Source organism: Macaca thibetana, chromosome 7 (assembly GCF_024542745.1).
Source record: "Macaca thibetana thibetana isolate TM-01 chromosome 7, ASM2454274v1, whole genome shotgun sequence".
NCBI lineage: Eukaryota > Metazoa > Chordata > Mammalia > Primates > Cercopithecidae > Macaca > Macaca thibetana.
Genome location: NC_065584.1, coordinates 161,625,318 through 161,638,378, shown reverse-complemented (window position 1 = coordinate 161,638,378; position 13,061 = coordinate 161,625,318). Strand labels below are relative to the sequence as shown.

At 34.8% G+C, this 13,061-nt stretch overlaps 2 protein-coding genes across 12 annotated transcripts in view; one reads left to right on the top strand and one right to left on the bottom strand.

Moving 5' to 3' along the window:
- Positions 1-13,061, top strand: part of SCAPER (S-phase cyclin A associated protein in the ER) — a 571,361-nt gene that overhangs the window by 138,133 nt on the left and 420,167 nt on the right. For 8 of the 11 annotated variants that reach the window (XM_050799824.1, XM_050799823.1, XM_050799825.1 and 5 more), the window contains 5 exons: positions 2,594-2,824; positions 7,715-7,885; positions 9,151-9,226; positions 9,336-9,453; positions 9,718-9,829. In XM_050799824.1, coding sequence (XP_050655781.1) covers positions 2,594-2,824; positions 7,715-7,885; positions 9,151-9,226; positions 9,336-9,453; positions 9,718-9,829 — 708 coding nt within the window. The remainder of the gene's footprint in view (positions 1-2,593; positions 2,825-7,714; positions 7,886-9,150; positions 9,227-9,335; positions 9,454-9,717; positions 9,830-13,061) is intronic. The other 3 variants (XM_050799829.1, XM_050799826.1, XM_050799828.1) reach the window with 1 other exon arrangement.
- Positions 1-13,061, bottom strand: part of RCN2 (reticulocalbin 2) — a 466,582-nt gene that overhangs the window by 190,827 nt on the left and 262,694 nt on the right. The window lies entirely within an intron of this gene.

Genomic DNA, 13,061 nt, shown 5'->3' with positions numbered 1-13,061 from the left:
CCAAAGAACAAATAAATTTATATAACCACATTACAATTATAAAATTCAGAGAATTTGATATATATGTATTATTTAATTTATAGTCTATATTTAAAGTTTTTTAGTTTTCCCAATAATTTTTTAAAAATAGAATGTCCTCCAGGATCCAGTGTGGAATTACTCAGTTCGTTTGATATGTTTCTTTAATATTTTTCATTGGATATAGTTTCTCAGCCTGTCTGTCTTTCATGACATTAATCGTTTTGAAGAATACGTTGTAGGTTTTTTTTTTGTACATCGTCCTTTGTTCACTGTTTGAACAATGTTCAAATTGAACATTGTTCAATTTAGCTTACGCATTTTTGATAGGAATAAAGTGATTGTCCTTAGTGTCACATCTAGAGGCGTGTGATATCAGTTTGGCTAGGTTTGTTATTAACTTTGAGTACTTGGTTAAGGTGATGTCTTTGTGCCTCATTTGCTGTGTTAAAATTTGAACTTATTCTACTTACTGAAAATTGAGTGTAATTTGCTGATAATATTTAATATAATTCCTTAAAGTTAATATTCCCAGTATTTCTTCTGTGAGTTGAGTTGATGTTTATTTTACCTATTTGATGTACTAGTTTATACTTTTAGGTATTTGTTTATATGAAGGTTCATGTTCCGTTGGTGTAATTTGATGTAAAATGACTAATAAAATACAGGAGCTTTTTTAAAAATATCATACTACAGGAACTAAATAGATCAGTTGTAAAATTGTTGTAATGTTTTTGGTCCAGAATAATATCTGCTTTTTGAAATTCTTTCTCTTTTTACCTGTAGGATTTTTTTCAACTGGAAATGCTCCTCAAATTCCTTATCTTCCTTTACTGATGAGAATGACTCTTAACATTGTTTCTGATCTATAAACTCTTTAATGTGTATTGGTTTTATGCCTGTGTGAGATTGCAAATTCCTTTTTGGGCAGTATTTTATGTGCTTTTTAATTTCTCACAATATGGAAGAGTCCTAAATGCATAGGAATTAATTGGTATACATTTGTTTGATGTAACTTTAAGAAACTCTTTAGTGTTGTAAGCTACTTTAGAGATACTTAGTGAATAAACTACTTTTTATAATACTTAACAAACAGCATTTTTGCTGTGTTTAGCTAAAAAATATAACTTAGTCTAAAAATTATGCAGTTGTGTGTAGTGAATAAACCTATATGCTATTGAGATTTCAGGAATAATCTGTACATAGAACTTTTCAACAAGTAAAACTGTTGCTAAAATTTTTCAGTATAAAAGTTCACTGCTGATGGCAGCCAAGTTGATGATATTTGTTTTCTCCACTGTCATTCTAAAGATGGAATTAGCATATTAATGTCTTTACTTCATAGTTTAGCTTTGATTTTGTTATATAAATGATACTGAGTTTTTTAATAGGTGGGATTGAGTAGTGTACACATAACTAATGCTAATATAAATATTGCCAAGAAGATTATAAACCATGGCGACTAACATATAAATAATGTTGATAGCAATATAAACAATGTTATGTAATTTAAATAATGCTTATGCTAAAATCAACACTTTGGGACACTTTAAGTTCAGACTAATAGTAGAATTTTTAAAGTAGTTTACGAGACTTAGCCAAGTTTGATATTTGTATAAATAATTTATCAAACTGGGGGGAGGTTTATGGCCACTGCAGTGTTTATCTAATGTTTATTTAAGAAGTGATGTGAGTTTTAAATTCATAATTTTAGATTTTAGTTCTTTGACTTGGAGTATCATTGGAAAACACAGTACTGTTCTTTCTCTTCTCTGTCCAAAGTAAAAATAAAGGCTTGACTCTACTAAATTGAAAGGTTTTAAAAAAATGGATGTGTATTTAGCCTACGCCAGTATTTGTTTTTTTATATTGTATGTACATTTCTGTTGGTTTGTTATTAAATATTCCTAAAGGGGAATAGGGAAGATATCTAAATCTAAGGTGTATGAATGTCGTAATGAGACACTACATGCTTTCAATCTTCACCCTTAGGTCATGCTTTTCTCTTTCAGATCTGAGAATTGGGTTCATGTACCATATGAATTTTTAACAAAGATACTTTGAGATCATGTTAGTATTATCTGAAGAGAATAATATAAATTTTTTTTTGTAAAATGCCCTCCAAATATATTTTTGTAAAAATTGGTTTCAGGATTTTTTCAAAAGTGCTGAATGTCCTCATTCGATATTAGACAGTCTTTGCAAAAGACTATGTAATACTTTTGGTTGTATGAGCATAATACAGTGAATGCCTCATACTTGTGACTAGATTTCTTTTGCAAAGGACGTAAAATACTCATCACAAATTGGCCTACTACAAGAAAATTACAATATAAATTGCTTAATTTCTTAGAAAACTTTCGACAGTGCCCAGTACATAGTAGGCATGCAAGTAAAATTTGTGTTTAATGGTCCCTGTCCTTTTGTTACACTTGAAACATACAAAAGAGATGAGTAAATTTTCTGTCATCCAATCAAGTACCTCTTCATAGGTTAAGCAAAATCATCTCTTCTTCTAGAGTGGAATAGTTTGTATTTTTAAATTATCTCTGATTCATTCTCTACGTTTTGTTAGTTCACAGTGAGTACATTGGATGATGTGAAGAATTCTGGCAGTATTCAAGACAATTATGTTCGAACTTCTGAAATACCTGCTGTCCACATTGATACAGAGTGTGTTTCAGTTATGCTGCAAGCTGGTACACCTCCTTTACAAGTAAATGAAGAAAAATTTCCAGCAGAGAAAGCAAGGATAGAAAATGAAATGGACCCTTCAGATATTTCAAATGTGAGTGCTGCTAACTTGGTAAGAACAACTTATCAGAATTCTGAGTATATTTAAGAGGCATAAACCCCAATAATAATAACTTGTATGATTTATACTTTTTAAAGCATTTTTATGTATGTTATTTCATTTTAACATTTTATTCTTATGGTAAACTTTTGATATAGTTAAGATTCTTGCTTTTTAGAGGAAGAAAGTGAGACTGTTGAGAGTTAAGTGACTTGTTCAAAATCATTTGGTTTGTGTGTGATTTGATCAAATGTTCTTTAGCCCAAAGTTAAGAATCTAAACTAGTAACAATAAAGTCTTTCATGCTAGCATTCTGATAGATGGGAAATGGTGTCTGCTAGACTTAGTTTTAAAAACTTTCTTAACAGAGTACTTTAGACAGCCACTACCATTTGCTTGGAGTTCGTCTTTGAGATGAGATTTATTTATCATCCCTATTCCAGAATCTCTAAAAATGCATTGATTTGTGATTATTTATAGATTTATGGTTTTGGATGACAACATATTTCTACCCATCTCTTCCTTTTGCTCATTTTAGTATTAAGATACTTGACCTGGGGATAATCTGGAATAAATCATGCTAACTTTGTTTAAAAACTAACTTTCCAAAGAAATAGGCACATATAAAAAGCTGTGAAAAATTACTTAATTTTTATTTTTTAAAGGCTGCTGTGCACTATAATTTCTTCTAAAATTTGATGCCTTATACTGAAAGATCTTAACAACACATGGTATTAGGTAAAATTATACATTTCATAGGGATAATAGCAATAGAGATGAAACTTGATATGGGTTGTTTAAGGGTAAAAAGGAAAATTAAAGTTATAGTAATATAAAAAACAAATGTTTAGATTCTTTTAATAAGGTAGAACAATTGATTTTCATCTTGTCTTTTAGTAATGAACATTTCTAAATGTTGAACATAATTATGGTCAAATAAGTAGTGAGTTTATTGTATGGGGTGGAATTTGGTCATTTGTTTTAGTAGTTGTATATCAAATTGTATATTTTGCAGTTTGATTCTGTAGAATCAAATTTTAAAAGAGGAAATCTATCCCCCATACTTAAATAAGCATGAAAGAATTAAAAATTCTTAACCTCATTGTTTTTATTTCCATCACATATGTAAACTTGCAGAGTCGTAAAACCTTTTGGTTATTTTGAGGGTCAAACTTGCATACTTAAAAGAAAATAAGTTCTGCTTTAATGTGAATATTAGTGTATTCTTAGAGGTCTTAAGAATACTTTTTGTTTTGTTTTGACAAACCAAAGGTGATAAGGTGATAAGCACCTTAATGTTTAGTTTCCAGTGGAGAGTTACAGAGAATTCCTGTAGTGATGAGACAACTGTTTTTTCTTTTCTTTCTTTCTTTTTTTAAAATTATACTGTAAGTTGTAGGGTACATGTGCACAACGTACGGGTTTGTTACATAGGTATACATGTGCCATGTTGGTTTGCTGAACCCATCAACTTGTCATTTACATTAGGTATTTTTCCTAATGCTATCCCTCCCCCAGCCCCCCACCCTCAGCCCCAGTATGTGATATTCCTCGCTCTGTGTCCATGTGTTCTCATTGTTCAACTCCCACCTATGAGTGAGAACATGCGGTGTTTGGTTTTCTGTCCTTGTGATAGTTTGCTTAGAATGATGGTTTCCAGCTTCATCCGTGTCCCTACAAAGGGCATGAACTCATCTTTTTTTATGGCTGCATAGTATTCAATGGTATATATGTGCCACATTTTGTTAATCCAGTCTATCATTGATGGACATTTGTGTTGGTTCTAAGTCTTCGCTATTGTGAATAGTGCCACAATAAACATATGTGTGCGTATGTCTTTATAGTAGCATGATTTATAATCCTTCGGGTATATGCCCAGTAATGGGATTGCTGGGTCAAATGGTATTTCTAGTTCTAGATCCTTAAGGAATCACCACACTGTCTACAATGGTTGAACTAATTTACATTCCCACCAACAATGTGAAAGCATTCCTATTTCTCCACATCCTCTCCAGCATCTTTTGTTTCCTGAGTTTTTAATGATCGCCATTCTAACTGGTGTGATAGATGGGATCTCATTGTGGTTTTAATTTGCATTTCTCTGATGGCCAGTGATGATGAGCATTTTTTCATGTGTCTGTTGGCTGCATAAATGTCTTCTTTTAAGAAGTGTCTGTTCATATCCTTTGCCCACTTTTTGATGGGGTTCGTTCGTTCGTTCGTTCTTTCCCTCCCTCCCTCCCTCCCTCCCTCCCTCCCTCCCTCCCTCCCTCCCTCCCTCCCCCTCCTCCCTCCCTCCCTCCCTCCCTCCCTCCCTCCCTCCCTCCCTCCCTCCCTTCCTTCCTTCCTTCCTTCCTTCCTTCCTTCCTTCCTTCCTTCCTTCCTTCCTTCCTTTTCTCTCTCTCTCTCTCCCGGTCTCTTTCTCTCTCTTCTCTTCTCTTCTCTTTTCTTTCTTGACGGAGTCTCGCTCTGTCGCCCAGGCTGGAGTATAGTGGCGCAGTCTTGGCTCACTGCAAGCTCCATCTCCTGGGTTCACACCATTCTCCTGCCTCACCCTCCCGAGTAACTGGGACTACAGGCGCCCGCCACCACGCTTGGCTAATTTTTTGTATTTTTTAGTAGAGATGGGTTTTCACCGTATTAACTAGGATGGTCTCAATCTCCTGACCTCGTGATCCGCCTGCCTTGGCCTCCCAAAGTGCTGGGATTACAGGCGTGAGCCCCTGCACCCGGCCGGGTTGTTTGTTTTTTTTTCTTGTAAATATGTTTAAGTTCTTTATAGATTCTAAATATTAACGCTTTGTCAGATGGGTAGATTGCAAAAATTTTCTCCATTCTGTAGGTTGCCTGTTCACTGTGATGACAGTTTTATATAAATTGAGTTGTGTAAGCTTTGCTTGGTTTCTTTCACTCAACATACTTATTTTGAGATTTATCCATGTAGCTGTGTGTATTAATACTTCATTCTGTTAATTGACTTTGCTAGTATTCTGTTATATGCGTGTAACACAATGTTTGTTCATTCACTTGCCCAGAGACATTTGAATTACATCTTTTTTTTAATGAATAAAGATGCCACGAACGTTTTTGTATATATCTTTGTGTGAACATATGTTTTTATTTCTTTTGAGAAAATACTTAGATCAATTTTGTTGGTAGTATTGTTCAGGTCTTCTATATCCTTACTAGTTTTTTGTTTACTTTTTCTGTCAGTTGAGAGAGGGGTACTGAGATCACTGACTGTAACTGTGGATCTATTTCTTTTGTAACAACTTTATTGAGATGATAATTTACATATAATACAATCCATCTGTTTCAAGTTTACTGTTGTTTTTTAGTATATTCACAGAGTTGTACAACCATCACTATAATCAGCTTTAGAACTCTTTCATCACTCTGAAAAGGAAACCCAGTGCCCACTGGCAGTTACTCCCTTTCACTCCACCCACACATGCCATAGACAACCACTACACTGCTTTCTCCATATATAATTTTGCCTATTTTAGACATTTCATAGAAATGAAATGCAGTATATGGTTATTTGTGACTGGCTTCTTAGCATGTTTTAGAGATTCATTCATATCTTAGTTTGTCTCAGTACTTTGTTCTTTTTTGTGATCAAATAGTATAGTCCACTGAATGAATATACCACATTTTATTTATTCATCAGTTGACGGACATTTAGGTTGTTTCCACTGTGCTATTATGAATAGCACTGCTTTAAGTATTTGCATAAAATTTTTTGTGTGGGTACATTTTTTATTTCTCCTGGATATATGTGTAGGAGTGGAACTGTTGGGTTATATGAACTCTATGTTTAACTCTTTGAGCAACTGTCAGACTGCTTTCCAGATTGGTTGCATCATTTTACATTCTCATTAGGTTTATATTTTTTTGCATTTCAATAAGTTTTTACCTTATATATTTTGAAGTTCTGTTATGTCTATAAACATTTAGTATTGTTTTGTTGTCTTGATGGATTGACCCTTTTATTTATTATAAAATGGTCTTCTTTATTCCTCGTGATATTTTTTGCTCTGAAATCTGTGTCTGATATTAATATTTCAGCTCTCTTTTAATTAGCATAGATCTTTTATTTGTAATCTGTTTATTTTCTTCTAGGAAACATATAGTTCAGTCTTATTTTTTATCTAATTTGATAATCTCTGCCTATTACATGTTACATTTACATGTAATATAATTATTGATATAGTTTGTTTAAATCCACCATTTTACTATTTGTTTTCTCTTTGACTTGTGTTCTTCCTTCCATTTTTAATTTTTTAATAATTTTATTTTATCACCTTTGATGGCTTATTAACCACACGTTTTTTGTTATTTCAGTGTTTGATTTAGGGTTTCTAGTATACATTTTTAGCTTCTCATGAGGATTTATTAATTAATGAATTTCATGTGTTTTTGTTATTTATAATGCATTTTTTAAAGTTAGGTGTATATATGTTCAGAAAGCATCATCACCAGTATAGCATATATTCTTTCCATGTTCCCATTATAGTATACTATTTTGATTTTACATTTAATGAGTGTATTCAATCTATAATTGTTTTAAATTTTGGCACTTAAATGAAATTCACACTTTGTCATTAATAATACCTGTTAAATAAATAACTTCACAGTTTCTCATACATAGCTGTCTGGTAAATAAGGCAAATCATTGATTATTGTTCCATTTTATGGAATACCAAGTAGATTCTTGGTTTTTAGAAGCTTCTAAGGCACACAGCTAGTAAGTGGATGAGCTTATATAGAACCCCACCTTTTATGGTTCTAGATCAGTACAATTTTATGTATACTGTTGAGTTCATGTTATAACATAAAAAATGATTACTTTCCAGTCAAGTGATGATTTTTCTTTTTGTTTATGTGTTTTTAACTTTATAGTCCATGGCAGAAGTCCTTGCTAAAAAAGAAGAGCTAGCAGATCGTCTAGAAAAGGCCAATGAAGAAGCCATTGCTAGTGCTATTGCTGAAGAAGAACAGTTAACTAGAGAAATTGAAGCTGAAGAAAACAATGATATTAACATTGAAACTGACAACGACAGTGATTTTTCTGTGAGACTTTTTAACATAACTATTCAAAATTTATATTTAGAAACAAAATTATCTGGGCCAGAAAGACTTGGAGTCCATCTAGTCCTATTTAAAATTAGTTACTTAAAAATCATGTTCAGTAATCATAACTATTATTCTCAGGATGATTTAGACTTATATAATAAACAATAGCAAATCTTTTGTTAGCACTTTACCATTACTAAGTATTTTCATATATGATACAGTTGACAAATTAGAAGTTGTTACTGTGATTTTACCAGTCAAGAAATTGAGTCTAGGCCAGTCGTGGTGCTGTATGCCTGTAATCTCAGCACTTTGGGAGGTCAAGGCAGTAGGATTGCTTGAGGACAGGAGTTCGAGACCAGCCTGGGCAACATAGCAAAACCCCGCTCTATTAAAAACAGTTAAAAAATTGAGTCTGACATAAAGTAAGAACTCAACATTACTCTAATTATAATTTATAGAGAGTGAAGACAAAGCTAAGGCATTTTACTTTTGTATTCTATTAGCAAAAAGTAGGCTGGGCATGGTGGCTCACGCCTGTAATCCCAGCACTTTGGGAGGCCGAGTCTGGTGGATCACAAGGTCAGGAGTTTGCGACCAGCCTGGCCAATATGATGAAACCCCGCCTCTATTAAAAATACAAAAATTAGCCGGGTGTGGTGGCGGGCTCCTATAGTCCCAGCTACTCGGGAGGCTGAGGCAGGAGAATAGTTTGAACCCGGGAGGTGGAGGTTGCAGTGAGCTGAGATCATGCCACTGCACTCCAGCCTGGGCCACAGAGTGAGACTCAATCTCAAAAATAAATAAATAAATAAATAAATGAGCAAATGATACACTACCTTCCTTTACTAAGTGCTTAGGATATATATGTTAATGATGGGAATTTGTTAAAGAATAAAATAACTTTAAATGTTTTACATATTGGTTTATTAAATTTTAATGCCAAACAATCTTCAGTTCTTCAGTATTTGGTCTGTATATGTTAGCATTTATGTAGTAATAGGATAAGACCAGTATATTTCTTAAATTTACTTCATTTGTCTCTACTGTTAATGGCTGCTAGGCTCTTAATATGAATAGGCTGTGTATTTTAACTTGGTAATTATTATGAGTGTACTGGTAGGTACCGTTTTCCTGGTTTTTAACTGTTGGTTTAATGGAATATATTAACAATAGGTAGGAAATTTTCATGTGTGGTTCATTTTCTAAAGTTGTAATTGTGTTCAAAGATTTGATTTTCAGCTTCCCTTATTACATTTTAGGCGAGCATGGGCAGTGGGAGTGTATCTTTCTGTGGTATGTCCATGGACTGGAACGATGTCCTTGCAGACTATGAAGGTATTGTGTATATGCATATTGGCTGTGTTAGTACAGTGTTCAAAAGTTTGTTCTCAAATGTTTTATAGACCTATGTGGTTAAACAATGATAGTATTTTTTTCTAAACAGCTCGTGAGTCTTGGCGCCAAAATACATCCTGGGGGGACATTGTAGAAGAAGAACCTGCTAGACCTCCAGGGCATGGAATTCACATGCATGAAAAACTTTCTTCACCCTCTCGTAAAAGGTCTGGCATTTGAAAATTAATTTGAAGTGGTTCACAGGAAGAAAACTAGCCACTCTTGATTGTTAAATAAAAATGCTACATGGCATTTTTGGGCACATTACTTCAGGACAGTTTCAGATCCATTGAAAAGTAACAAAGCTTTCCTGAAGTGTTGGGCCAAAATTAGTTTTGCATACTTTAAGAACTATGAAGTCTAAAGAACACTTTTTCTGGCCTTATCATGTAAACATTTCATGTCTCTTGTCCATTTGTTTGTATTAATAGAACAATTGCAGAATCTAAGAAGAAACATGAAGAAAAACAAATGAAAGCACAGCAGCTAAGGGAAAAGTTACGTGAAGAGAAAACATTAAAGCTTCAGAAATTGTTAGAAAGGGTGAGTTTTTATTTTTTAGGAAATTATGATAGTCTGAAGTTAGTGGGCTTATTTTCAACTCTACTTCTGGTCTGAGAGAAGCTAAAATAACCATAAAATAATTAGATTTGCTAGGAAACAAAGGCATTTTAATCTATTGAATCCAAGAAGGTTAACTATAAACAAATCATCATTTTCAAATTATCTAGTAAATTGATATTTTGCAGGGTTAGCATGGATTATTAAAGCTCTACTTGTCTTTTGCCATTTTCATTGGAGGGTTTCCTTGGAGAGGTTTGTCTAAAGAGCAGAATGACCTGGTAGACAATTTGGAGCCTAAGACTATCAGTTTGTAGTGTGTTTGCCCATGGCCAGCCCTGGTCCTTGCTCTTGGCTCTGGTTTTTACTTCTGTTTATATGTCTGCAGCCAACCCCTTCAGCTGGAGGAATGCAAGCTACCGCCCTGTCCCACAGTTGTTGTCAATCCATGTCCATATGCAGCAGGCCAAATAGCCATGCACACACATGGCCACAGCTGGCCATGGCCCCCACTGCCACATGTATGCCTGCAACCAAACTCCACCTGGCCTCTGCCACCACCTGCCTTGGCTCCCACCTACCCGGGGGTGCTCACTTCTTAACACAGAGGTGCTGCTGGCAGCCACTGCCTACACCCTGTAGCTTTTGGAGCTGAGGACTGCCCTGTTACTGATATTGCCAACTGTAGCTCCCTGAGCTGCCACGCCAGTGCATACATATAAACCAGGAGTTGTTGTACTTGCCTGCACTTTGGCACTCTGTGTGCCACTAGGCTTAGTGCAATAATATACTCCTGCGTTCCCCCCAAGGCAGTGCTCCCATCTGAGTAATTGGCTATCCTTTCTGAAGCCAGTCCATAAAAACTGGAGAATGTGACTACTTCTTTAAGTGCACAGACAGCAATGCAAGGATACAAGGAACATGAAAAATCAGGAAAACTTGACACCACCAAGAGAATACAATAAATATCCAGCAAGCAATCCAAACAAATGAAGATCCATGAAGTCCCTGATAAAATATTCAAAATAACTGTTGAAGGTCAGTGAACTGTAAGAGAACACAGATAAATAATGTAACAAAATCAGGAAAACAACATAAAAACAAAATGAGAACATCAAGAAAGTGAAGCCATGAGAAAGAACCAAACAGAAATTCTAGAGGTGAAAAATACGCTGAAGAAACTAGAAAGTGCAGTAGAGAGCTTCAGCAGCAGACTTAGTGAAGCAGAAGAAATAATCAAGAGAACTTGAAAACAGGTCATTTGGAATTACCCAGTAAGAGGAAAGAAAGAATGAAAAAAATGAAGAAAGTCTTTGGAACTTATGGGACACTAGAATTGAATGAATATATGCATTATAGGGATTGAAGAGAAGCAGGCAGAAAGCTTTTTTCTTTTTTAAAAGAAATAACCCAAAACTTCCTAAATATGGAGAGCAAAAGAGATATCCAGACTCAGGCTCAGAGAACCCCACAACAGTTAAAGAAGTCTACATCAAGACTTATTATAATTGTCAAAACTCAAAGATAGAATTTTGAAAGCTGCCTGAGAAAGGCAACTCATCTCATACAAGGGAAGCCGGCCTCTACCCCCGCGAAATGATCAGTGAATTTCTCAACATGTATATTCCAGGCTAGGAGATAATGGGATGATATATTCAAAGTACTGGGCGGGGGGTGGGGAAACCTGACCAGCCATGATTATTATACCCTGGAAAGCTATCCTTAAAAATGAAAGGAGATAAAGTCTTTCCCAGACACATGAAAATTGAGGGAGTTTGTCATCACTAGGCTTGCCTGAGAAGAAATGCTAATGGAGTTCTTAAAATGGAATAGAAAAATGATAAACACCAATGTAAAAACGTATGAAAGAAAGTATGTAAAGCTCAGGGGTAAATGTACAGTCAAATATAGAATAACATAATACTGTTAAGGGTGGTACAGAAATAACTGCAACCCCAATATAAAACTTTAAAGAAGGCTGGGTGTGGTGACTCACACTTGTAATCCCACTGCTTTAGGAGGCTGGGGTGGGAAGATCACATGAGGCCAGGTGTCTCACACCAGCCTGAACAATGTAGCAAGACCTCATCTCTACAAAAAGAAGGAAGAACAAAAAAATTATCAGTTATGGTGTTAGGCACCTGTAGTCTCAGCTACCTGTGAAACCGAGGCAGAAGGATCACTTGAACCTGGGAGTTTGAGGCTGCAGTGAGCTAGGATTGCCCCATTGCACTGCAGCCTGGGAAACAGAGCAGCATCCTGTTACTAAGGTAGGGTGGGGGAGAGGACTTAAAAGACAAAAAGGTATTAAAAATAAGTATAATGACAGAAAATTGATATTGGATTTACAGTATGAAAAGTAGTAAACTCTGACTTCAAAAACACATAGTGTACGGGTAGGTAAAAGTGTAGAGTTTTGTAGGCCATTGAATTTACGTTGTTACCAAATTAAAGTAGACAATTGTAACCACAAAGGCAAACCTATTGTAAATACGCAAATGCTAAAGAGAAATCAAACCAAACCATTAGAAAAAAAAACCCCACAATCAAATAACAAATGAAGACAGCAATAGAGTAAGGAACAAAAGCCTGCAAAACAAGCAGAAAATAAGTAGCAAAATGGCAGTAATAAATCTTTACTTACTGTTAATAATTACTTCAAGTATAAATGGATTAAACTCCCCAATCAAAGGGCATAGAGTGACTCAATGAATTAAAGAAAAAATACCCAACCATATGCTGCTTTGAACAGACTTGGCTGAACACGAAGGAATATCTTATTCCATGTAAATTATAACCAAAAGAGAGCAGAAGTGGCTAAACTTAGACAAAACAGACTTTAGGACAAGAACTGTCCCTAGAGAGGAAGAAGGCCATTAAATAATGACAAAAGAGTCAGTTTAACAGAAGGATACAACAATTTAAATATATTTGCACCCAGCAATCTTATATAAAACAAATACAAATCTGAAGGGAGAAAATGGTAGCAATAAAATAATAGTAGGAGATTTCAGTGTTCCACTGTCAATAATGGTTGGAACATTCAGGTAGAAAATCAATAATGAAACACCTGACTTAAAACACTGTACACTAAATGTGCCTAAGAAATATATATAGGATTTTCTACCTCCAAATCAGCAGAATACTCATTCTTCTCAAGTGCACATGAAACATTCTTCAGAATAGATCATGTGTTAGGTCACAACACTAGTAT